Here is a 27,702-nt window from a genome sequence, read left to right as displayed (position 1 = left end):
TGCCTGAGTCACCATGGGGCTTGCTGATTAGCCTTCCACCCCACAACTATACTTACAACTCACCTCCCAACCATACATGAGACTCCCTGATTATCCCCACATCCCAGGCTGTCCCTCACCCCTGACACCCACAGCCCCCAAATACAAACCCCATTACTTTGAATACCACCCACACCCTACCATGGCCGTCCAACTGCCTCCCCTTCACGGTCCAATCAACACTCTCCATTTACCACTTGACCCCACCCTACCAACCCCTCCCAAATCATCCCATCATTCTACCCATTTACATAACCTACTTACATCACTGCCTTCTCAAAGTGGGTGGATGATTAAAGTTACCTGCTTTGCAGCAGCTGATGCCATAAAAAGGAGGGGGCATGACTTCCTTACCCTCGACTTGCATGCACTTGACAGAAGGCCTTGGGAACTCATTGCACAGTCCTGATCTCATGTCTCCTGGCCTGATTTGGAAGGCTGCACGTGAAAGGTGTGACTGCACTTCAGTAACTAGGAGAGTGGTCATGTGATTGCCCTGCCACTGAAATTGTGGCCCACTGTGAATTTGTTATGTTTTCTAGTTTTCCTTAATTAGAAATAATCACACTTTATACTCAAAATGCTGGGGTTCCATTAAGTGTGTTTCTTCCAGCTCTCCATGTGGCTGTGATAATGAATAGACTGATACATTGTTACTCTGCACATGAGTGTTGTGCAGCAGTAAAATGTGGCACCTCAGGATATATAAACATAACAATTAGTTCCTAGGCCTTTAATCATAATATAACAAAGTCTCACTGCAAAATCTGGGAAAAGTTATATCTTGTTGAATGTGGTGTAATTGACTTTTTAAACAGTGTGCCAACTTTCTTTTTAATCAGTAAGGGAATCAAGGGTTATGGGGATAAGATAAGAAAGCCGAGCTGAGGATTATATCAGATCAGTCATGACCTTCTTGAATGGCAGATCAGACATCTTGGAATGGAATCCCTACAGTGCAGAAGGATGCCATTTGACCCATTGAGTCTGCACCGACCACAATCCCAGCCAGACCCTACTCCTGTCACCCCACCAATTTACCCTGTTAATCCCCTGACACTGGGGTCAATTTAGCATGGCCAGTCCACCCAACCCACACATCTTTGGAGCATGGGAGGGAAATCCCCCTGCAGACACAGGGAGAATGTGCAAACTCCACACAGACTTTGAGTAAAGGCTGGAATTGAACCCAGGTCCCTGGCTCTGTGAAGCAACAGTGCTAACCAGTGTGCCACCATGCTGCCCCAACTTTAAGGACTGAATGGTCTACTTCTGCTCCTGTGGTCATATACTCTTCATAATTACTGCTTAACACTGGTGCTGAGAAACTAAAATAATTATGGAATGTCAAATTTCTCCTACACTTTAAAAACAATATTTCATTTGTTGCACATCCCTGTTTGTTCTGCCATTTCAGAAGGCAGTAAAGAGTCAACTCCATTGTTGTGGGTCTGGAGTCACATGTAGGCTAGAACGGATAAAGATGGCAGATTTCCTTTCCTTAAGGACATTAGTGAAACAAATGTGTCTTTAGACAATTGATGATGGAGTGGACTCAACGGCCTACTTCAACTCCTGCATTGTATGATCTTATAGTCATCATAATTAAAGTTTATTTATTAGTCACAAATATGGCTTACATTAACATTGCAATGGGGTTACTGTGAAATTCCCCTAATTACTGCTAAACCCACCCTGAGAAACTAACATATTTATGGATTCCAACTTTCCATTCCAGAATGATTGATTAAATTTAAATTCCATCACCTGCTCTAGCAGGATTTGATTGAACCCATATCTCCCGGAGCATTAGCCGGGGGTCTGTGGATTACACAATCATTATCGCTACTCCACCAACTCTCCACATTTGCCAAAGTTTGTTTTCGAAGACCAACTTTGTGGGGAATTAAGGTTGCGGCTGAAACGTGGGTGATTGATAAGTTAGTGATGTCGTTGAGAAAACCCTGAGGCAGCCGAAGGGTTGCTGAATTGTGTGTTTGTGTGCATATGCAGCCAGCAATGTGAAGCGATTCGCAGTTGCGGCTTCTCTTGCCTTGTATGAAGTGCGGAAGCTGCTGCTTCTGCCTGCAGCCTCCGCGCTGCGCCATAGCGTGTCAGCCGCGGGGAAGCTGCAATTTGCTACATTGCCCGCATTCCATTCCTTCTTGGCTACTTTGTACATTTCGGGTAACTTCACTGGGAAACAACCTCCAGCGGGATACAATCCCAGTTTAAAGGCACCTCATTATTCTCATTGGCAGAGGCCCTTTCCGTAGTACTTTATATAAAAAAAACATGGAACCTGCAATCAAGTTAAAGCCTGGTATGGTCTTTATTTATGTTCCAGCAAAGTTTTAAGCTCACGCAGTTTGTCATCGTATTTTACAACTTTTCTTTCCTGTTTGAAATGTGATACGGTTTTGCAAGCCCCGCAGTTTTCCCCAGATCTCTGCAAGTCCTGGCCCCTTGCTCATCCCCTGGGCAGGAATTTAATGCCCTCCCCCACCACCGTGGCAGGTTTGGTGACAGGGTAGGCGATTGCCACTCCGCCTTCTTCCTGCTTCCACCCTGATTGGTGCTTGGCAGGAGAGTCTGTGGAGGACCACCCAGTCTGCTGCCAGTGAGGCCTTCACGTGGGCAATTGATTAAAAAGCAAATTACTGCGGATGCTGGAATCTGAAACCAAAAGAGAAAATGCTGGAAAGTCTCAGCAGGCCTGGCAGCATCTGTAAGGAGAGAAAAAAGCTGACCCAAAACAGCGTCGCTTTGTTAATTGAAGCCCAGTTAATGGCCCCATCTTGTCGTCACAGTGATTAACCCAGAGTTGGCTGGCACATGGGTGGTGGTGCATGGGGTTCTCCATGCATGGAGTAATACAAGTAAACCTGAGTGGGTAAAGGTGAAATACCGTGGATGCATTTTGATTTTTTTTATTTGATTTACTATTGTCACATGTATTAACAGAGTGAAAAGTATTGTTTCTTGCACACCAGACAGACAAAGCATACCGTTCATAGAGAAGGAAACAAGGGAGTGCATAATGCAGTGTTACAGTCATAGCTGGGGTGTAGAGAAAGATCAACTTAATGCGAGGGAATTTGAAACAAAAACAGAAAATGCTGGAAAATCTCAGCAGGTTGAACAGCATCCATGAAGGGTGAACAGAGCTAATGTTTTGAGTCTCGATGACCCTTTTAAATCTGGGTGGAACTCCCTCATTCAAAATCACTCAGTGCCTAAGGGACCTGTCAATGCAAAGGTTTGGGGAGGCAGGGGAATTGACACCGAGAGTCACCCTGTGTGACATTGCTGCTGAACCTTGAATCCACCATCACTCACAGGTGTCCTGGGACTCAGTGACCACAGTAAGAAGCCTCACAACACCAGGTTAAAGTCCAACAGGTTTATTTGGTAGTAAAAGTCACACTCAGTGACCATACCAGGCCTCAGGTGGGTGTCAAAATGGAAGTAGCCACTGTCTGCCCTGACGTCGTGGCTGTTCAGCAGAACTGGCAAACTCGGATTGCCTGGCAGCTCTCGGCAGGTGGGACTTCTGGGGTACTTGATTCCAGCTAAGGCCCCCCAACCCCGTGCCCCCCCCCTCACCCCCCTCACCCCCCTGGCTGTTAAGTTCCCAAAGGACATGACATGGGGTGTCCACCAACTCTTCAGCAAGACTCCAATCACCTCTTTAAATCCAGCTGCTGGTTTTTAATCGGTCCACCATTGGTGGCTGTGCCTTCAACAGTTTTGTTTTCAAGAATTGGAGTCCCCTTCCTAAAGCACTCTGTCTCTTGCTTCCGTAGAAGTATAGAATGCTGACAGTGCAGAAAGAGGCAATCTGGCCCATTGAGTCTGCATCGACTCTCCAAAAGAGTATCCCACCCATGCCCTCTCCTCTTCCACCCTATCCCCATAACCCTGTGCATTTACCATGGCTAATTCACCTAACCTACACATCTTTGGACACTAAGGAGCAATTTAGCGTGGCCAACCCACCTAAACTACACATCTTTAGAGTTTGGGAGGAAACCGGAATACCCAGAGGAAACCCACACGAGACGCGGACAGAATTTGTAAACTACATACAGACAGTAAGCCAAGGCCGGAATCAAAATGTATTTATCCACTTCTTAAAAGTGTAAAATCTTGCCTCATATCCTAAGAAGCAATCTAGGATAATTTACAACATTTGAAAGTGCAATATAAATGCAAGTTCTGGATCATTGCATTTGAATTGTGACATTTGAAGTTAGGAACAGTGTTGGGGTTAGTTTTAGCTTTAGACAGAATTGGGGAAAATGACTGCAAATTATATTTGACCTTTTGCTGATTGAGTTACAGTTCAGGTTTCCACTGAAGTGTATTTGTATAATCATCTGACCAGTGAAATCACACAGCAATATAAAATGTAATTGAATCTTTTCACATTTAAAAAGACTCATTCATTTAATAGTAATGACATGGTGTAGTGTTATTCATACAGCTGAAAAGGATCATCACAAAATTGTTATTATTTTTAATTAGGATGCGGAGGATGGTGGCACAGCGGTTAGCATTGCTGCCTTACAGTGCCAGGGACCCAGGTTCAATTCTGGCCTCAGGTCTGTGTGGAATTTGCACGTTACTCCCTGTGTCTGCATGGGGTTTCCACCCACACTCCAAAGATGTGCAGGTTAGGTGGATTGGCCATGCTAAATTGATCATTAGTGTCAGGGGATTAGCAGGATAAAAATGTGGGTTTGCGGGAATAAGGGCTGGGATGGGATTGGGTCAGTGCAGACTTGATGGGCTGAATGGCCTCCCTCTGCGCTGTAGGGATTCTGTGACCTCTTGTGTGTATGATTTTGACCATTGAAATCAACTAAAAGAAAATAGACAATGTGGAAATAAGAACATAAGAACATAAGAAATAGGAGCAGGAGTAGGCCATCTAGCCCTTCGAGCCTGCCCCGCCATTCAATAAGATCATGGCTGATCTGTTGTGGCTCAGTTCCACTTTCCCGCCCTCTCCCCATAACCCTTAATCCCCTCTCTTATCAAAAACCCATCAACCCGCTTCTTAAAAATATTTAGCGAGGCAGCCTCCACCACTTCAACGGGCAGAGAATTCCAGAGATTCACCACCCTTTGAGTGAAGAAGTTCCTCCTCAACTCCGTTCTAAACCGCCTCCCCTTTATCTTGTTTACTAGTTTCTTTAATATACACTAATCAATTTGTTTGTAGATGCAATATTATGTTTAATATTTACAAATGTCTAAAACATACCTTGTATCTGTATAACCTCAATTTGGCAATAAGATTTTCAGATGGAGTGTGATATGGCAAAATGTGAGGTTGGTTATTTTAAAAGTAACAGTAGAAAAGTGGAGCATTACACCTTGTGAATGTTGTTGTTCAGAGAGACTTGGGTGTACTCATGCCTATCTCCAATTCCTGCCTATCTCCAATACCATCCCCCGCACCAGTCACAGCAGCACAATGGTTAGCACTGCTGCTTCACAGCCGCAGGGACCTGGGTTCGACTCCCTGCTTGGGTAACTGTCTGTGCAGAGTCTGGACATTCTCCCTATGTCTGCGTGGGTTTCCTCCGCATGCACCGGTTTCCCCCCCCCCCACAGTCCGAACAACATGCTGGTTGGGTGCATAGGCCATGCTAAATTCTTCCTCAGTGTACCCGAACAGGTGCTGGAATGTGACGACCAGGGCATTCTCACAGTGATTTCATTGCAGTGTAAATGTAAGCCTACTTGTGACACCATAAATAAACTTCAAACTTTAGTTCTATGCCTTGGTCTTTATTGCAAGGGGATTGGAGTACTGAAGTCTTGTTAGAATTGTATGGTGCTTTAGTGAGAGTACATCTGGAGAACTGTACTCAGTTCTGATCTCCATATTAAAGAAAGGATATACTCAACCTGGAATCAGTCCCCCCCAAATGTTCATGAGATTAGTTCCTGGGAAGTGATGGCTGTTGTATGATGAGAGGTTGAATAAATTGGGCCTACGCTCTCTGTCGTTCAGATGAGTGAGAAGTGATTTCACTGAATCGTGGAAAACCTTGAACAGGCTTGACAAGGTAGACGATGAGAGGTTGTTTCCCCTTGCTGGAGAATCTAGAACATCGGGGGACACAGCCTCAAGAAAAGCAGTGGATCATTAAGGATTGAGAAGACAACAAATTCCATCACTTGGAGGGTTTTAAAATTTTTCAATTGTCCACCTAGAGGGTTGTGAATGTTTTATCATTTGAGTGTATTGAAGGCGGAGATAGACAGACTTTTATTCTCGTATGGTATCAGAGGATATGGGGAGTGGTCAGGGAAGTAGAGCTAAGGTGGAAGATTGTATTGAATGATAGAGCAGGTTCACAAGGCTGTATTCAAATTTCTTATATTCTTATGAATTGGCATATTCAGGGACAACGTGCTCTCCTCATTACTTCAGTCTGGAGGCTTATTCAGTTTTGTGGGTGGTGATGCTTCAGGCAGAATGGTTTTTAAAACAAGGATAAAGATCATGAAGGCTCAGTTTATGCTTGATGGAACTGAGGTTTTGCATTCCCTGAAGTGTTGCACTCCTTTGGCCAATTTCATCCAGATTGCATTAATAAAACTAATGCAAACTAGTGGAAAATCGCGCTGCTTTTATATAAAGTCCAGCACTGTAGGTTATACCTTCAGCATTTTTTTGTTTTTAAAATACTAAAGGGAAAATGCAAATTAAATTATTCTACCAGAGCCAATTTTCTCAGAGGTAATATTATTACAATTCACTTATCATAACTTCAATTCCATTTGTAACAATACCAAATTTCCTTCATATGCTTTGCATTCTTCTTTGAGATTGTGTTCCTCTTAACTGTTTTCAATTCACATTGCATTCTTTTGAACTCTGCAATTATAAACTCCATTATCTTTGTTTTGTTTTCTTTTAGACATATTCTTAATGATGCAATTGTTAATTTACGTGCCATACTTGAAGCCAGAATGCAGACCAGTTGCTGACTATATGAAGATGGACCTTAATATCAGTCACCCATGAGGCCTCAGTTGTAATATTGCACTGTTATGTTGGATACTACACTTTAGGAAGGGTGTCAAGCTCTTGGAGAAGGTGTGAAGGAGGTTAACTAGAATTGTACCATGAGGGATATGGGACTTCAGTTATGTACGGAGAAGCTTGGATCATTCATAGTGCAGAGAAGGTTAAGGATAAATTTAGATACATACAGTCATAGAGATTTACAGCATGGAAACAGGCCCTTCCACCTAGCTTGTCCATGCTAACCTTTTTTTTAAACCTCTAAGCTAGTTCCAATTGCCCACATTTGGCCCATGTAACTGTCTAAATTCTTTTTAAAAGACAAAATTGTACTTGCCTCTACTATTACCTCTGGCAGCTTGTTCCAGAGCAAGAAGTCTCAGAACACCAGGTTAGAGTCCAACAGGTTTATTTGGTAGCACAGGCTTTTGGAGTGTCTCTCCTTCTTCAGGTGAGTGAGGAGCTGTGTTCACAAACAGGATATATATAGACACAAACTCAATTTACAAGATAGTCGTTAGAATGCAAGTCTTTACAGGTCATCAGGTCTTAAAGGTACAGATAACTTGAATGGAGAGAGGGTTAAGCGCAGGTTAAAAAAAGTGTGTGTTGTCTCTAGATGGGACAGTTAGTGAGATTTTGCAAGCCCAAGCAACAGGGTTACAGATAGTGTGACATGAACCCAAGATCCCAGTTGAGGCCGTCCTCGTGTTTGTGGAACTAGGCTACTAGTTTCTGCTCAGTGATCCTGCGTTGTATTGTGATGTGAAGGTCGCCTTGGAGAACACTTACCTGAAGATCAGAGGTTGAATGCCTGTGACTGCTGAAATGTCCCCCTTGGAGTGTCTTGTTCCAGACACTTACCATCCTCTGTGTGAAAAAATTGCCCCTTTGGACACTTTTGTATCTCTCCTCTCTTACCTTAAACCTATACCCACTAGTTTTAAATTCCCCTACCTTTGGGAAAAGGTATTGACTATTTGGCTGATTTGTGCCCCTCATTACCTTGCATTAAGTTGATCTTTCTCTACACCCTAGCTATGATTGTAACACTACATTCTGCGCTGTCTCATTTCCTTCTCTATGAATGGTATGCTTTGTCTGTCAAGCAAGCAAGAAACAATACTCTTCACTGTAAAGACATGTGACAATAATAAATCAAATCAAATTAAAACTTACGTTTCTTACCAAAAGTCAACAGCAAATGGTTTATTCTGGTTGTAAAGTTTCTGCTGCCAAAGTACTTGTTTCTGCCAAAGGAGTTGGCAGCAGCAACTGCCAGGTGTCACTTTGTAACCAGTAAGAGGTGTGTGCTGATGTGCAAAAGTGGACTATTCCCTGCACATTGAAGGAATGTGTCCCCTCCACCCCCACCCCCAACACATACCCCTTCCAATCTCCTCTTGAAAACCTTGAACAGATGGTGAATTCAGCTGGTGGAGAATATCAACCTGAGAAGGTGTATTAGTGCGGAAATCTCTTATACCAGTATAAATCACTTTGCAAGCTGTCTCCTTTAGAGGCAGCCAAACTCTAAAAAGGGAGATGGAAATTCTTAAAACCCGAGCTTTAAGAAATTTTGCTGAGGTGCACATAATTGGAAACTCATGCCAGTAACAATGAAAAGCTAATTTCAGAGTAGAACCATGTGCAGAGGTGAGAATGCTGCACATTTGGGGATCTTTTGATCATTTGAAGGGTACAAAATGCTTTACTTACCAATGGATGCTGTTTCAAAAACAGTTTTTGTTTAAACTTTTATGATTGTCATACTTTTATGAGACATCTGAAGCACACAGTCAGATGTGTACTCCATCTCATTTTTTCTGTCTTATTTCCCTGCTGTACAGTGGCTTCTGTATTTTAAAATATTTATGTAAAAGCAATAAATTGCAGAATGTTGATGATCATTCAAAGCATTGGCTAAACAGAACACTTTTTTCAAATGTAGGGATTATGGTTGCATATGGCAGTTAGCATTCATATTATTTATTAAAAACTATTTTGACCAATCAGTACAATAAATCTTGAACAGATTTGAGGGAGATGAAGGGGAGCAAAAGAAAGCAGTTAATTGCTGAATTAGGTTCATGCAAAAGACTTAAACATTAAAAAAAAGTCTTCATGAGAAATGGGTGAAACGCAAGATTATAACACTCAAACTTAGAAACAAACGCAGCCAGTGATATATCTGACGAACAGTTGGACAAGGTGCTTGCCTCCATCAGCCGGGGCATTGGGTTTAAAAATTGGCAAGTCATGTTGCAGCTTTATAGAACCTTAGTTAGGCCACCCTTGGAATATAATGTTCAATTCTGGTCGCCACACGATCAAAAGGATGTGGAGGCTTTGGAGAGGGTACAGAAAAGATTTACCAGGATATTGCCTGGTATGGAGGGCATTAGCTATGAGGAGAGGTTGGAGAAACTTGATTTGTTCTCACTGGAACGATGGTTGAGAGGTGACCTGATAGAAGTCTACAAGATTATGAGGGGCATGGACAGAGTGGATAGTCAGAAGCTTTCTCCCAGGGTGAAAGAGTTAATAACTAGAGGGCATAGTTTTAAGGTGCGAGGGGCAAGGTTTAAAGAAGATGTACGAGGCAAGTTTTTTACAGAGGGTGGTGGGTGCCAGGGGAAGTAATGGAAGCAGATACAATTATGATTCTAAGGGGTTGGTTGACAAATACATGAATAGGATGGAAATAGAGGAATATGCTTCCTGGAAGGGTGGGGCTTTAGTTCAGTCAGGCAGCATAGTTGGTGGAAGCTCGGGGGGCCAAAAGGCCTGTTCTTGTGCTGTAATTTTCTTTGCTCTTTGTTCTTTGAATATGGACACAAGGGTACAGTATTTCAACATTATGAACCCAAATTGTAATGGGTTATTTTATCCCTGATCTCAATAATCACTGATCATCACAGTGGCGCAATGGTTAGCACTGCTGCCTCACAGCACCAGGGAGGCAGGTTCAATTCTGGCCTCGTGTAACTGTCTGTATGGAGTTTGCACATTTTCCCCATGTCTTCGTGGGTTTCCTCCCACAGTCCAAAGATGTGTGGGTTAGGTTGATTTGCCAGGCTAAATTGACCCTGTGTCAGGGGAACTTTGATGGTTATGGGAATAGAGCCTCGGTGGGATTGTGGTCGATACAGACTCGATGGGCCAAATGGCCTCCTTCAGTGCTGTAGGGATTCTATGAAATAAAGTATTCTGCTTTCAAATGCAAATTTCTTGCGTGCTTTCCAAGTTAAATGTGTTGATTAATGATACCTGGTTGATCTGACATTACCTGTTGTGTTCTTTATTTCTCATCAATGCAAGTAATGATGAGATGTTACGCTTTATGCTTCTGATATTTCAGAATAGTGCAGCTTTTTCAAAAAGAACACTGGATATGCATTCAATCAAGGGGTTGATGATATGGTGTGTGAGAGCGAAATGCCGAGAAACATAAATTGCAGTGGTGTGTGAACATCTGGAGTTGACTTGTACCCAGTCATGGGACCTGTGAACCCGTCTAAAATATATGTTTTGTTTATTCGTTCGTGAGATATGGTCGTCATTGGCTGGCTAGCATTTTTAGTCCATTCCTACTTGCCCTTGAGAATGCGGTGGTGCAGTACAATTGAGTGGCTTGCTGGGCCATTTCAGAGGGCAGCTGAGAGTCAACCACATTGCGGTGGCTCTGGAGTCACAAGTAGGCCAGACTAGTTAAGGACGGCAGATTTCCTTCCCTTGAAGACATTAGTGAACTAGATGGATTTTTCCGACAATCGACAATGGCTTCATGATCCTTAATTCCCAATACTTTTAATGAATTCAAATTCTGCCATCTGCCATGGCGGGATTCGAATTCGGGTCTCCAGAGCATTAGCTGAGTCTATTGATCACACCACTAAGCCGTCGCCTCCCCATGTAATGGAAAAAGAAAATAGGATTAAACGCGAAAAAATATACTGGATGAAATGGTAGAGGGGGAAAAGTGCAATGGTCACAAAAATGTAAAAATAAATTGTTGTCATATCTACAGAGTAGAACACTAAACATAACAACATGGATGCTAGTAAGAAGGGAGTTTTACTTCAGATTTGAATTGAAGTTGTGCAGGTCAAAATTATGACAGGCAGAAAATGTTACCTTAATCAGCACCTAATTGTTTTTTGTCATCAAATGAAGAATGACTGAAAAATAAGTGCAAATAATCAAGATCTAGTCTACAAGTGTAGAGCAGATAATGAAGCAATTTATGTAAATTGTAATAGTTACCTCCAGCCTGTATTTACATTCTGCATCCTCTCTGGGTGAAGGCACTTCTTCATGTAGTGATTGTGGACTGTAAAGTTTATTTATTTATTAGTCACAAGTAGGTTTACATTAACATTGCAGTGAAGTTACTGTGAAAATCTCCGAGTCGCCACACTTCGGCAGCTGTTTGGATAGACTGAGGGAGAATTTAGCATGACCAATGCAGTTGACCAGCACGTGTTTTGGACTTTAGGCAGGAAACAAGAGCACCTGGAGGAAACCCGCACAGACACGGGGAGAATGTGCAGACTCCGCAGTGATCCAAGCCGGGAATCGAACCCAGGTCGCTGGTGCTGTGCGGCAGCGGTGCTGACCACTGTGCTGCCCCAGGACTGTTTCATCCCCAACAGAAATAAAGATCAGACAGTTATAATTTTAGAATGATATTTCAGAACTGAGATTCCTTTTTAAATTTTTTTCCAGGTGCTTCTAAATGGGACATCCGTCAGAAAGTTTGGGATTACATGGAAGAAAACAATTTGGCAAACTTCCCAAGGCCGGTTCATCGCAGAATTCCCAATTTCAAGGTAAAACCACTGTGAAACCTCGCCAGCCTTAGACCTAAAACTACCCTTATGTTTGCCTCTTAAATGTCAAGTTCTCATGTCAGATTCATTCTAGGCAAATCATTAGCAAACCTCGTTTGTTGTATTCACTACAGACTGAACCCACATCTGTCAGTTGTCACTCCCTGAGGCAAAAAGCAATTGATTTAATTGACGGCTGTAAGATTTTGACAAGCTCACAAACTTTATCCTGTTAGTAGACACATTCAGTGGAGTTCTTGGATTGGTACAAGGACGTCTGCTGTTAACACAACCTACTGCACGTTAAAGAACTGTTGGCATAAATAGTTTTTCATTAACAATCTTTACTTTTATATTTTAAGTGAGGATTCTATATTTACCACTCAGAAAATCTGCACCTTGGTTCACTATAATTTAGACTTGAAGCTGATTTCTTTTTCACACTATCCTCCCCTTTCTACTGCTCTCTAAAATGATCACTGACAAAAATAATCACAATATTTTTGGACGATATTTTAATGTCAGACTCTCTGAATATCAGACACATTATGAATTTAGTTTGAAAAGGAGTAGGCATTGGATTGGTTGTCTGTACTTAAAAAGCACCAGGACCAGTACTAAAGAAAGTGAAAGTGAAAATTGTGGTGACACTGGCAATAATTTTACAATCCTTCTGGGATTCAGGGGTGTTCCCAGAGGGTTTGATAATTGTTAATGTTACACTCCTTTTCAAAAAAGGATGTAATGATAAGCCCAACAAGTACAGGTCAGTCGTAGAACATAGAAAAACTACAGCACAAACAGACCCTTCGGCCCACAAGTTGCGCCAATCATATCTCTACCTACTAGGCTTACCTATAACCCTCAATCCTATGAAGTCCCATGTACTCATCCAGAAGTCTCTTAAAAGACCCTATCGAAACCGCCTCCATCACCACTGACGGCAGCCGATTCCACTCACCCACCACCTTCTGAGTGAAAAACTTACCCCTGACATCTCCTCTGTAGCTACTCCCCAGCACCCTAAACCTGGGTCCTCTCAGTCAGTTGAACTTCGGAGGTTGGGAAGCTTCTAGAAACGATGGGCTGAATTTAATGCCCTCCCTCATGTTGGGTTTTGGGCAGGGGTATCCAGGAATGGTCACTTCCTATCTCGACCCTGATTAAGTTCGTGCTGGGAAGGCCTCACCAATCAGCACCTTAAGTAGGCCAAAATAACCTAGTTCTGCCAGTGCTGGCATTAACCCAGAATGGATGAGTAGTTGGGGATGCTCAATGAGTGGGTGCACGATAAGCACACCTGAGCAGGGTTAATTATGGGCTTCTAGGTGGGTGTCCCTCATTCAAAGGTACTCAGTGCCTGTCCATGGGACCTGACCTGATCAGGATGGGGGGCCACACTCCTGTCTTTACTAATAGATACTATCCTCCCCCCTGTCCCCCCAACACCCTTCTGACTTCCAAATTCCATTTGACCTTCTGCTCTCCCACCCATTATCACTCACCTGTAGCCCAGGATTCAGCAGCAATACTAAGCCTCGGGTGAATGTCTTACTGCGGCAGCCTCTGCCTCTCAGGTGGCACTGCCATTCAATAGAGCTGATGATGTGGAGATGCTGGCATTGGACTGGGGTAAACACAGTAAGAAGTCTCGCAACACCAGGTTAAAGTCCAACAGGTTTATTTGGCAGCAAAGGCCAATAGCTTCGACAATCACCAGGCAAGAGTGTTTGTTTCCTGTGGGGGAACACTTCAGCAGTCACGGGCATTTGGCCTCTGATCTTCGGGTAAGCATTCTCCAAGGCGGCCTTCACGACACGTGACAGTGCAGAACCATTGAGCAGAGACTGATAGCCAAGTTCTGCACACATGAGGACAGCTTCAACCAGGATCTTGGGTTCATGTCACACTATTTGTAACCCGCACAACTTGCCTGGGCTTGCAAAATCTCACTAACTGTCCTGGCTGGAGACAATACACATCTCTTTAACCTGTGCTTAACTCTCGCTCCACTCGCATTGTCTGTACCTTTAAAATTTGATTACCTGTAGAGACTCGCATTCCAACCATTATTTTGTAAATTGAGTTTGTGTCTTTATATGTCCTATTTGTGAACTGAAATCCCATTCACCTGATGAAGAAACAGTGCTTCGAAAGCTAGTGGCTTTTGCTATCAAATAAACCTGTTGGGCTTTAACCTGGTGTTGCGAGACTTCTTACTGTATTCAATAGAGCTATCAGACTCTGACTATCTTCCACCTCCAGATCTGAAATCCCGAGGAAAGACCTTCACTCTTCAGCTTTTTGGCCCTCAGGTGATATCCCTGTTGCCTCTATTTAACAACAGCTGATAATCCCTGACAAAATTAATACTCAATTGGGCAAATGCTGGTTAATTAAAACAAACTTGGGTGTGTTAAGTGCAAGTAATGGTTAACCAACTGCTTGAGTTTTTTGATGAGGAATAGAGGGGGTTGATGAGCGCAATGCTTTTGATGTGGTATATATGGACTTCCAAAAAACATTTGATGAAGTGCCACACAGCAGACTTATGAACAAAGTTAGTCCTCACGGAATAAATAGGGCAATAGCAACATAGATACGGGTACGTAATTGTTAGTGTGCTAGGAAACAAAGTGCAGAGCTGAGCATTTGTTTTTCAGACTGGCAGAAGGTTTCCTGGGTTCCCCAGGTATCAGTGTTAGGACTCCTCCTCTTCCTAATATATACTATCCTAGACCTTGGTTACAGGTTACAAGTCCAAAATTTGTGGTTGATTGAAAACTTGGAAGTGTTGTGAACCGTGAGGAAGATGGTGTAGAATTTCGAAAGGACATAGACAGTTTGGTGGATTGGGTAGGTAAACTATGAAATAATTAATTTAGACGGGAAGGATGCAGAGAGACAACATGACATAAAAGATACAATTCTAAAAGTGGGTGAGTGTGATGGGGTGGGGGGATGGGTGGGCTGCAGGAACAGAGGGACTTAGTGTTTGTGTGCATAAATAATTGAACGTAGCCGAACAGTTTAAGAAACAGGTTAATAAAGCATCAGGCATCCTGGACTTTATCAATAGGAGCATGGAGTACAAGCTCGGAAGTTAGTTTAAACCTCTAAAACCTTCAACCACTGCTCGACCTCAACGAGAGTATGGTCACCATACTTAGCGCACTGTAGAGAGGATGTGAAGATATTAGAGCAGATGAAGGAAAGATTCACAAGAATGTTCCCGGGGGGTATGAGAAATTTTAGTTACGTAGCTGTAAACATTCTATGATTCCATGTACTGGATACAAAACCTACAGCATTTAGTCCATCATTAATCTTTGCATTTATTTTCAAGATGCAGTAATATTAGCTCTAAGATTGGAGTGGGTTCTAAGTAAAAATCTGGAAATTAAGAGCTGGCATCAATAAACACAAAAGTGATTGATGAAGTTGTTGGATTATCAGAATAGTCTAGCTGATGTATTTTAGGGAAGGAAAGCTGCTATCATTGTCCGGTCTGGCCTATCTGTCAGTTCGGTCACACAGCGATGTGTTTGACTCTTCACTGTCCTCTGAAATGACCGAGCCAGCCGCTTGGTTGTGTCGAGGTGCTACAAAGATGACAAGACTTCAGCGGTTCAAGAAAGCACACCAGCTCTGCCTTCTTGGATTGGGCAAGCGTCCACATGGTGAGAATTAATTAAAATATCAATTTGTCTGTGCTGTAGCTGTCAGAGCCGGGGGAAAAAAGCCCCTTCTACAGTGGAGCATGAGAATAAAATGCTGACGCTTCCTCCTCGCTTGAAGTTTGAAACCAGCACTATCATTATGTATTTCATTAACAAACACCATTCTGTCTTATATGGAAAGGTTGAAAGGAGATTGGTTGTTCTACCATGTTGTTAAACAAATTCATAGCACAGCCTGTGAATATTAATTGCCACACCACCACTGAGTTTTTTTTAAGAAATTAAGCTTCAGCTTGCCTGTTCCTGAAATCCAAAAGATCTAAAATCAAAACTTCTATTTTCTCAGTCTCCTCCTTTAGTGCTTTCCGTTAGAGTAGGTGAGACATTAGGACTAATGCAGTAAGCACCATTACAGACTCAATGATGCGCAGACAAGGGAAGCGTGATTGTGAATCTACTCAGACACAATTGCCATGCCAATTACAGTGAGATGTTTGCTTTGCATTATTTCCCCAAGACAGAATTTACACAAGCAAATTTAAATTGCAGCTCAATTGACAATAATAAACTCTTTGGTCAATGTGCAAAAACAATTAATTGGACACTACTATTTTTTCCCCCTTCCAATCACATTAAGGTTGGCAGAGTGGCACAGTGGTTAGCACTACTGCCTCACAACACCAGGGACCTGGTTCGATTCCAGCCTTGGGTGACTGTGTGGAATTTGCACATTCTCCTTGTGTCTGTGGGGATTTCTTCCAGATTTCTTCCCACAGTCTGAAGATATGCAGGTTAGGCGGATTGACCATGCTAAATTGCCCCTTAGTGTCCAAAGGTGAAATGGATTAGCCATGGTCAATGCATGAGGTTATGGGGATGGTAGGTGAGGGTGTGGGCCTTGGTAAGATGTTCTTTCACAGAGGCAGCGCAGACTTGATGGGCCAAATGGTCTTCCTCTGCACTGTAGGGATTCAGTTTTATTCTATGGTTCTATTCTGAGTGTGCTTTAGGAAATTTACAGATAGGGAAGATCAGTAGAAAATAGATTGTGAATATAATTGATTCATCAGGATATAGATAACCTCACAACTTTTAAGAAGCATTTAGATGAGCTCATGAAACATAACAGCATCCAAGGCTCAGGCCAAATGCTGGAAAATGGGATTAAAATAGATGGGTGCTTGATGCCCAGCACAGACATGATGGGCTGAAGGGCCCCTTTCTGTGCTCTTTCTATGACTCTATAATCACAATAAACTCTTACTTTGTTCAGTTACATAATGAATGGAGACGTTTAAAGAATTCGAATTGAGTAGAGTTGAGTGACTACAACCTTTAAGATTAGGACAGAATTTCTGTTAGACCATGAGGTTTTCGCAAATTTTAAAATATATACTCTTAACATTTTGCCGTAAGTATCCAAGAAAAACATAGCTGCTTGCACCACTTTTTTTGTAATAAGGATGGATGGAGATTATCATTAAAGATTGTTGTTTTTATTTAAACACCCTTTTTTGTACCATTCTGTGGGCAAAAAAAATAAAAAGTTAAGCCACCGCAACCTAACCAACCACAGTCAGGTCTTAGGGGTAAGCATTTAAATATATCCCTTGCAGCTGCTTACAGAATCTGGGTGGGTGCTGAAAGGCTTACTGATCCTTCTGGCCTTTGCAGTCTGTTGTATGCCCAGCTTCCACGCATGCTGGCAGCCTCTGATTCCAACCATGCTGATTTTTCGTTTTCATTTCATCAGTTTTGTACTTGCAAGGGTGTCACTGCTGATGACGAGAACTTTTGGCTCCCCCTTTGAGCATTTAGCACTGGGTCGTTTGTGTTGTGCAAAAAGAACTAGCGAGTGAGGGAGACTGTTGCATGCGGTCACTAAGTAGCTCCGTCGAATGTTTACTTTTTTACATAAGAGCATTGTGCGTTCCAGCACAGAGCCGCGAACAATTTGTGGGAAGATTTAGAAGATCAGTTTTATTATTTTTGTTGTGAATGTGTTTGTCCTGCTGATTTTAGGGCAGGATAATGAAACCCTTTGTATCTCAGTTCCTGGGTATCAGTGTCAGCATCAAAGACTGCATCAAGGCCCAGAAAACTGCTTCCATTTTTCCCTAATTGCCTGTGTCATGGCTAACACTTGAACTGCTTCAGTGTGATGGAATCAGAGAGCCCCTCAGTGCAGGAGGAGGCCAATCGAGCCTGCGCCAGCAGCAATCCCACCCAGGCCCTATCCCTGTAACCACACCTATTTACCCTGCTAGTCCCCCTGACACTAATGGGCAATTTAGCATGACTAATCCACCTAACCAGCACATCTTTTGGACTGTGCGAGGAAACCAGAGCACCCGGAAGGAAACCCATGCAGACACGGGGAGAATGTGCAAACTCCACACAGACAGTGACCCAAAGCCGGAATTGAACCCGTGTCCTTGGCGCTGTGAGGCAGCAGTGCTAACCACTGGACCACCATGCTGCCCAAATGATTAAGCCATTTCACAGACCAGCTGTGCAGCAGTCCTTTTGATTAGAATGACTGCTTAGTGCTGAACTAAGAACATGTTTCTTATGCTGCAAACCCGTAGAGACTTGTGTCGACTTGTGGGATCCTCAACAGTCAACAAATAGACATATTTAGCCTATCGTCTGTGCTGGATTTAAAGTCTTAGACATGAAGATTTGAAGATTGCGCATCAACCCAGTCTTTGCTTTATTTTGTACAAAGAATTTCATTTCAGCAATGTTCTGCTTTCTGGGCGACCCTCTGTGCATTTTTCACGAATGTGCAGAATGCTTTTTCAACTAATTTTATTCCGAAAGCATTGTTGACTGTGAGCAGGAAAAGTTAAGTGTGTGGGTGCTCCGGTTTTATTACTCTGTTCTCAATGTTCAAAATACCGCAGTGAAATATAACCCCTTGTGTAATCTAGATTTTTTAGGATGTGCTGGGAAGGGAGATTTATGCGGGTAAAAAGGTTAATGCACTGTGAGGGAGGGCGCAGAGTTTAAAATGTGGGGGAAATAAAGATATCATAAAGCATGTATGTTTCCGGTGGCTGTTTTTCATTGTAATTCGTCACATCTTCTGGAAACAGGGGGCTGCCCAGGCTGCAGAGTATTTGCCAAATCTGCAAGAGTTCAAAAACGCAAGGATTATCAAAGTAAATCCCGACAAGCCGCAGGAAAATGTCCGTTTCCTCACGCTGGAAGTAAGTCTTTGCTTCTTCTTGTGATTGCAGGGTGCATATGAGGCCTGTAATAAAATCACACAACTAGATAGTTTCACCAAGACGAGGGAGGTTAAGGTGGATCCCGACAAACCGCTAGAAGGAGTCCATTTAGCCACGCTCCAGGTAATAATGCATTTAAGCACTTGAACACGACAATTTTAAATTGAATGGTGGCGTGGTGGCACAATGGTTAGCACAGCTGCCTCACAGCGCCCGGGACCCAGATTCAGTTCCAGCCTTGGGTGACTGTGTGGAACTTGCATGATGTCTGCGTGGGTTTCCTCTGGTTTCCTCCCACAGTCCAAAGTTTATTTATTAGTGTCACAAGCTTACATTAACACTGCGATGAAGTTACTGTGAAAATCCCCCAGTCGCTACGCTCAGGCACCTGTTCGGGTACACTGAGGGAGAATTTAGCATGGCCAATGCACCTACCAGCACGTCTTTCGGACACTGGGAGGAAAGTGGAGCACCTGGAGGAAATGCACGCGGGCACGGGGAGAACGTGCAGACTTCGCACAGACAGCAACCCAAGTTGGGAATCGAACCTGGGTCCCTGGCGCTGTGAGGCAGCAGTGTGAGCCGCTCTGCACGGATTAGGTGGATTGGCCATTCTAAATTGCCGCTTAGTGTAAAGGGGACAAGTAGGGTAAATACCTGGGTTTATGGAGATTAGGGGCTGGGTGGGATTGTAATCAGTGTAGTCTCGATGGGCCAAAGGGCCTCCTTTTACACTGTTGGGATTCCATGATTGTATGAACCTCCCAATCTGGTTCAGGGAGTCAGACAATTGTTTAGAAAAAAATTTAATTGATAGTTGCTCCCCCATGTATATTTCCGACTCGAATATTATCTGTGGATGCCGACCTGCTTTAATAATGATGATGAAAGCATTAGCTATTGCTAGAATCACTGCTGTCTACCCTTTGCCAGAGAATAGGTTAACTGGTAATTCCATGCATCAGTGTGTTTTTAAGAGAGGGCATTACCAAGAGCAATAAAGTCCGCAATGACTGGTGTTTCCGGTTCACTGAATTCATGAACTGGTGACACTTCATAACTTGGTGTTGTGAGACTTCTTACACTTTGTACTTTCCATGTATACACAGACCACCTAACCATCGTACTGAAAAACATGATAATCGGCATAGGCTCTCTGTTTTTCACCTCGACTGGCTACTGAAACCACGGTGGAGCCACATTTTGTGGCCACTCTATTTCTGAAGGTCATTTATTGTGTGCAGCTCACATTTGAAATGTATTCATGATGTACGATCGATTGCAAGTCTCTCTCCTTCCTTTGGAAGCCACCATGCTGGCTCACTGCTAAGCGAACAACGTTTTATTTCCAAGTTCAGACATTCTAATAATACATCGGGTAGACCATTACCCCTGCAAAATATGAGAAAAGCATATTTGATGTGAAAAGGTGGTGACTGGTTACTTTATACCTCTACAGTTGAAGACGAATGCATTAAAAGAGCTTCAACTTGGGAGGTCATGTGCAGAAATTTATTGCAGTCAACAGTTTGACTGCTGCCAGACTGGATACTTGATTATTTGACCCCACAATAAAAATGGGCTCAGGCGAGGGAAGTATTTCAACATGAACTTAAGGAGAACCCAAGCTAGCTGTTTGCAACCCTGTCTTACTCCTCCACATTGCTTGCAGAGTATTTATACTTTGTCCTTGGGCAAGCATCCAGCCAGTTCTAGTGCCAAGATATCACTGGTGTCTCAGTATTGTGCAGAGAATCACCTGTCAGCCCACTAGCATGACTGTTATGGGATGGCTGACTGTTGGTTTTTCTGGGTTCTGGTCGCATAAATGGCAAACTCCGTGAATCAACAGATTTGGACAACTGCTTGGGGGAGGAATCCCACTGGCATTTAACCATAGCAGTTGGTTCGCGAGGTCACGAGGAATGTTGCAATGTGCTTTTAACATGTCGAAACTCCTTGCCTTAAATTTCCATACAAATAGGACATTGGATATGCTCATTTGTTAAATATAATGAGAGTAACCCGCGGGGACCAAAGAAACAAAGGGTGGAATTTTCCAATCCAGCCCGCCACGGGAATCGTAGCGGGTGGAACATGGACCACGCAAAGATCTGTTGTGTGGGCTTGGGCAGGGTTTTCCAGTCTAGGGGCAAGCGCAGCCAAAAAATCCCACCCAAAGTGTCAAGCACAGCAGCACAGTGTTTAGCACTGCTGGCTCACAGCGCCAGGGACCAGCTTCGGTCACTGTCATTGAGGAGTCTGCATGTAATCCCTGTGTCTGCATGGGTTTCCTCCGGGTGCTCCGGTTTCCTCCCACAGTCTGAAAGACGTGCTGGTTGGGTGCATTGGCCATGCTAAATTCTCCCTCAGTGTACCCAAATAGGTGCCAGAGTGTGGTGATTAGGGGATTTTCACAGTAACTTAATTGCATTGTTAATATAAGTCTACTTGTGACACAAATAAATAAACTTTTAAAAAATTTTAAGCAGCTCAGGTTCACAGTTTATTGTACCCAAATATAATAGGGAGATTACTGGTCACTTAGATGAATAGAATGTTACTATTTTGGAATGTAATTGGAGATGTTTTAGATTTTAAAACTGTAATTTTTTTTTGGTGAATTACAAGATCAAACTGTAAAATTTGTCCAGCTATCTATTATCAAGAAACTGTTGAAATAACATTGGAGAACACAACGCACTCTGAATGCAGAATATTAGCTGCTTTATCATGTGTATTGCTTTTGATAAAGTGCACAGAATATTTATGGCCTGGGAAGAATAAATTTGCATTGGAAATATTAACTCGGAATGATGTGGTATCTCCATCAGTTACAGTGCTGTTCATCGATGTCATAAATCAGTGCAACTCTCGTGTTAATTGCCAGTTTGCTGTGGGTCAATTTGACCCTGATGATACATTACTCATGTTTTTAAAAGGGAAAAAAGTTATGCAGGTGAGCCAGAAATACATTAGCGTTTTGAAGTTCACTATTTATTAATCGCGAAGATATATTGCGTTGTAAAGACTAATGGAGCAGCAAGGATGTTTTTCTCCTAAGCAGAGGGAGGTGCTTGGATACAAACCAAGAGACCTACACCGATGAGGATCTGCAGCTGTCCATAGGTGCTCCAATTCCTCAGTTACTCTGCATTATTGTGGTACCTGCCTATTCATTCCGTCAGCCACTTTCCTTATAGCCAAAGTTTGTTGATTCCAAACAAAAACTACTGCATGTCAAAGCACTTTACAACCAATGATGTTTTGAAGTGTAGTCACCATTGTAATGTAGAAAATGTAATAGCCAATTTATGCACAGCACGACCATAAACAGTAATTACACTATCCAATTTTAAGGATGTTGATTGAGCAATAAATATTGGCAAGGAGAGTGAGAAAACTCCCCTGTCTAATGTTGAAATAGTGCAATGGAATCATTTCCCTCTACCTGATGGCCGTGGCATGGTGTATTGCCACTCACTTGACCAGTAATCCAGAGACCCCTGGTAATGTTCTGGGGACTCCAGGTTCACATCCCACATGGCAGGTGGTGAAAGTCTAATGATGACCATGAAACCATTGTCGATTGTCATAAAAATCATCTGGTTCACGAATGTCTTTTGGGGAAAGGAATCTGTCAGCTTTATCTGGCCTGGCCTACATGTGACTCCAGATCCACAGCAATGTGGTTGACTCTTAAATGCCCTCGGCAATGGACAATAAATGCTCGTGTTGAAGATAATCATGGAGAAGGTGATGTTGTCTATCCTTACTGATTGCGGTCTGAGGGTTAGGAAGTTTGGGATCCACCTGCAGAGGGAGGAACAGAGTTTGGAGATGACTTTAGTAGGAATAATCCTGTTGAAGGCTGTAGTCAACAACTAGGAGTCTGACATAATTTCTTTGTTATCAAGGTGTTCCAGGGTTGAGTGCAGGGCCAGGAAGATGGCATCTCCTGTGGACCTGCTGTTGCAGTGGTGGACAAACTGTAGTGGATCCAGGCAATTTGGGAGGCTGGATTTGATTTGTGCCATGAATAATTTTCAAAGCACTTCATAATGATGGATGTCAGAGCCACCAGACAGTTGTCATTAAGGCATCCTGGCCTGGCTTTCCTTTGGTACTGGGATGATGGTTGTCTTCTTGAAGCAGATAGGGAACTCAAATTGTTGTAAAGAGAGGCTGAAGATGTCTGTGAGTACCTCTGCCAGCTGATCCACACAGGATCTGAGTGCTTGTCCAGGTATCCCATCCAGGCCAGTCGCTTTGCGTGTGCAGACCTTCGGGAAGGCTGCTCTGACATCTGCAGGTCCATTCAAGAGGATGTACTCTTGCTGAGCTCTTGTTCAAAATGGACATAGAATGCATTGAGCTCATCAGGGAGGGCTGCCTTGGTGCCAGCAATTTTACCCGTTGTTTGCTGAAGTCCAGATCTGAGTGGTTCAGGGCAGGCAACACTGACCTATACAAGAAAGCCAGATATAATCTAAGGAGATCCATCAAAGATGCCAAAAGACAGTACCAATCAAGCCAGAGTCCCAAGCTAGCCACACGCATCCTTGCTAACCATGGCAAGGTCTGCAAGACATAACAGGCTGCAAGATAAAGGCATGTAATTTAAACGTAATGACAACTGTTTGATGACTCTGACATCCATCATTAAGAAGCGCTTCAAAAAGTTAGTTGTGGCACAAATCAAATCCGGCCTCCCAGATTGCCTGGATCCATTACAGTTTGTTTACCACTGCAGCAGCAGGTCCACAGCAGATGCTAGGAACAGGAGTAGGAGTCTGGCCCCTCGTGTCAGCTCCGTCATTCAATAAAATCATGGCTGATCTTTTCGTGGGCTCAGCTCCACTTAACCGCCCACTCACCATAACCCTTAATTTCTTTACTGTTCAAAAATGTATCTATCCTTGCCTTAAAAACATTCAGTGGGGTAGCCTCAACTGTTTCACTGGCCAGGGAATTCCAGAGATAAATAAATCATCTTGTGGCCTGTTATGTCTTGCAGATCTTGTCATAGTCAGCGGGAGCCCGTGTGGGACTCTAGCTTGGTCCAGTACTGTCTTTTGACACCTTTGATGGATCTCCTTGGATCATATCTGGCTGTCTCGCATAGATCAGGGTTGCCTGAGCTGAATGCCTCAGAGCTGGACTTCAGCAAGCAGCGGATATCCCTGTTCCCTGAATTGGCACTGGTATTTGTGCTTGCTACCAATTATAAAGCCACTGATTGTTTTAGATATATATAGAGAATATATATACACCCTTCACTACATTTGCACTCTTTATGCCATTTCGGTTTAAAGAATTATACTGAAAATTCCAAAGTTTAATCAATTTTTTTATTCCTTGTCTCCCTTTGACTCCATACCACAGATCCAAGGTGTAGTGATTAAAAATGGGATTCTGACATTGGAATTAAATGGGGGTCACTATCCTGCAACGTGTGGAGAAAAAGTCACTTGACAGTAATTTTCTGTGAATTTGCCACTTAGGGGCTGGGGCACACTTCTTCTCCAATTAGTGACAGCAAGTGTGTCCTCAAACCTAGAAGGCCAGTAAGAACCCCTCCAGTTTGCAAGGTGAGAGGAATGGAGGGTACCTCAAGACAGTGCCAGCAACTTTTAAAAGTTAAAAAAAAACAGCCAAAGCTACCAAGCCACCATCATAGAGGGGAAGCCCCTCGACAGGGAAGCCTGTGTCTGCAACTGCAGCAAGGCAAGCAGGGAGGGCTTTAAAGCCTGCCAAGAGCATTGGTGCCTTGGCCTGCAGCCAGGAGGCCACCTTGAGCCAGTTGGCCTAGTTCCTGAAGGCCTCACAGGCCCCACAGGCTGACTGGAAAATTCCAGTCAGCCCCTGGCAGTGGGCTTAATCTACCATTTACTCACCTTAATTGGCTCACCTCAGCTTGTGGATAGGAAGCCCTGATGGCTTCAATCCCTCATCTAGGAAAGTGGCCCCGGGGGTGCAATTGTGCTGGTACTTTGGCCAATGTTTCTGCCTGCTTCTGTCCTCTGAGTTCAAAACATTGTGTGATTTCAAGAAGAAATCAGTTATAGCTCTTGGGACTAAAGGAATCAGGGGATTTGCGGGGGGTGGGGGGGGGGGGGGGGGAGAGACGGGATCAGGATACTGAATTTGAACCATGATCGAAATGAATAGCAGAGCAGCCTTGAAGGGCCGAATGGCCTCCGCCTGCTTCTCTTTTCTATATTTCTAGTCCTCACCTCTATGTGGGGCGAAACCCTTTAGAAGTACAGTAATTAGAAATTTCTGCGTTAAAATTACGAATCTAAAATCTGGGTCTAATGTGTTTCCAAGTATTTGAAAGCTTCCATCAATACTTCAATATTTTAGTAATGAAAGTGTGTTGTTCATGCCTCATGTTAATGCTGCTGATCTACATGTCTGTAGCTTCTGAGGCATTAAAGATTCTTCCAAACAATCACATAGTTATGTCACCCGTAAGCACCAGACTTTGCATTCTGAGATTCCTGAAGCTTCCATTCCTTAATTGTATGTCTGGGTAGTTTGGACTTCATACACATTGATTTGCAAAATGCCAGTGGATTGTGTTAATAGTTTGCCAGCGAGGCTTCCCATTGCTTCTTGAAGACTAGGTTGCAGTTTGGGTGATAATATCTTAATCCTTTCAATCCTATTTAAGCTCTTCTAAAATCTATGCCCTTCCTTATTTAGATTTGTACTTCTTTTGACCTTTCTTCTTCTCCCTATATGCATTAATGCAGTCGCTACTGCTCATATGCACATTCATGTACACCCATACTCATACACACTAACCCACGCATATTGTTATGCACACATACGCACAATGTGGAATTCTCCCATTTTGATACTCTGCGGTGGATGCAGGAATGCAAAGTGTTTCCCACAGTGGCCATCAGCAGGAAAACACGCCTCATCTTCCAGCCCCAGCATCATTAATTATGCACCTGGCTGTTTCACACCATATTCAGTGGCTGGGCAGCCCTGGATGGCACACAGTCTGCCAATGTGTCCACGTGCCATAGTGAAAAAGTGCCCAACATCACTGACCCACTGTTGAAAAAAGAAGGTACGTTGCAGGGAGCACTCTGAGGCTGGAAGATGGACCCCACTCCAGGACACCTGGTCTGGAAGGTCCATCTGCAGATGCTCTCCCAGTCCACTGCCGTGGTAGTCCAGGATTGAACTCTGGAGGCAGACCCAGGCAGTGTTCAGATGAGTCCTGACATCTGCGTGCCAAGCTGTCCTGAATGTGTTTTACATTAGTATGTTTTCCCACTGGCAATGTGGAGAATTGGCTTGGAAGAGCAGGGTGTGGGGGTGGGGGGCATGGGGAGGGGTGGTAAGACCTTCTTCGAGTTCACCTGGTTCTCTGGTAAGTTTTTCGACCCGTGATGATGGGCAATAGCAGATGCACCCATGTTAAATTCATGCTGGCACTACACCTCTCACCAACTTTTACAGATGCACCATAGCAACTATTCTTTCTGGTTGCATCACAGCTTGGTATGGCTCCTGCTCTGCCCAAGACTGCAAGGAACTACAATGAATGCAGCCCAGTTCATCACACAAACCATTCTCATCTATTGACGCTGTCTACACTTCCCGCTGCCTCGGCAAAGCAGCCAGCATAAGTAAGGACCCCATGTACTCCGGACATTCTCTCTTCCATCTTCTTCCATCAGGAAAAAGATAGAAAAGTTTGAGGCCATGTACCAACCGACTCGAGAACAGTTTCTTCCCTGATGCCATCAGATTTTTGAATGGACCTACATTATATTAAGTTGATCTTTCTCTACATCCTGGCTATGATTGTAACACTACATTCTGCACTGTCTCCTTTCCTTCTCTGTGAATGGTGTCTTTGTCTGTACAGCACACAAGAAACAATATTTTTCAATGTATCCCAATACATGCGATAATAATAAATCAAATTTCTGGCCCTCTCGCCATAATCTCCCACTGTTCACCAGCAAACACATCGACAGGGGCTTGGGAGAATTCCATCCACTTACTCAGAAACAGACACTCACTTACACAGCACGACACTAACTCACAAACCTCGACACAAATGCAGAATCATGCAAACACAGAGTAAACATTTTTCCATCAGGATCCTCCAATGCGTTGCCACACTTGCAGCAGCCTGTAGCATCGGGCAGGATGGTGGGTACGTGAGCCTGACTTTCCCTCAGCCAAGACAAATGGTGGGCTGAGAAATGGATCGAAGGCTTTTGTCAATCCATCTCCCAGTTTATCTTGTTTTCTCTCTCTGGGGAGCCCATCAGTTTTGCTGGCCACCTACCTTCCCATTGAAGGGATTTCCAAAAGGGAAGCTTTGATTACAAACGTACATTTTGCTGTTTTGAGGTATAGTATAGTTGATGAGAGCTTCTTGCATTCTCTGTTACTTTAAATCCACTCCAGCTAAATAACTCCACAACATTGAGATCAAAGTTAGTAGATACATTAAATAAAACAATTTTGATAAAATTTGGAGATATTAAAATTGATTATTCTGTGAATTTCATCTGAATTCATGACTACTTTGTTTCTGCCCCACCATATTTCTTAAATTGATGAGTAGCTGTCTTCCTGTATAATATGAGAGCTAACATTGCTTTTTAAAAGGGCACAACAGGCAGCTACATTCTTTTCTATTCTGTGCTGCTCTTCACATAGAATCATAGAATCCATCGAGCCCTACTGTGCAGAAGGAGGCCGTTTGGCCCATCGAGTCTGCACTGACCACAAACCCACCAGGCCCTATCTGCAGAACCCTATACCTTTATCCCAGCTAGTCCCCCTGACACTAAGGAGCAATTTAGCATGGCCAGTCAACCTAACCGGCACATCTT

The 27,702-nt window shown here is 43.4% G+C and overlaps 1 protein-coding gene across 6 annotated transcripts in view; it reads left to right on the top strand.

Annotated features, from left to right (window-relative positions):
- The first annotated feature begins 2,169 nt into the window (after window positions 1-2,169).
- mthfsd (methenyltetrahydrofolate synthetase domain containing) overlaps window positions 2,170-27,702 on the top strand; it is a 48,448-nt gene continuing 22,915 nt past the window's right edge. Inside the window, exons 1-3 of one of the 6 annotated variants that reach the window (XM_080186723.1) lie at window positions 2,170-2,362; window positions 11,813-11,916; window positions 18,839-18,952. In XM_080186723.1, the coding sequence (XP_080042849.1) occupies window positions 2,335-2,362; window positions 11,813-11,916; window positions 18,839-18,952 (246 nt within the window). In that variant the 5' untranslated portion in view covers window positions 2,170-2,334. Of the gene's footprint in view, window positions 2,363-2,667; window positions 2,939-11,812; window positions 11,917-18,694; window positions 18,809-18,838; window positions 18,953-27,702 lie in introns of those variants that run through there. The other 5 variants (XM_080186724.1, XM_080186721.1, XM_080186722.1 and 2 more) reach the window with 5 other exon arrangements.

Source organism: Carcharhinus amblyrhynchos, chromosome 4 (genome assembly GCF_965287045.1).
Source record: "Carcharhinus amblyrhynchos chromosome 4, sCarAmb.v2.hapA, whole genome shotgun sequence".
NCBI classification, from domain to species: Eukaryota; Metazoa; Chordata; class Chondrichthyes; order Carcharhiniformes; family Carcharhinidae; genus Carcharhinus; species Carcharhinus amblyrhynchos.
Note: the sequence above shows the minus strand (reverse complement) of the source record. Positions and strands in the feature narration are given on the sequence as shown.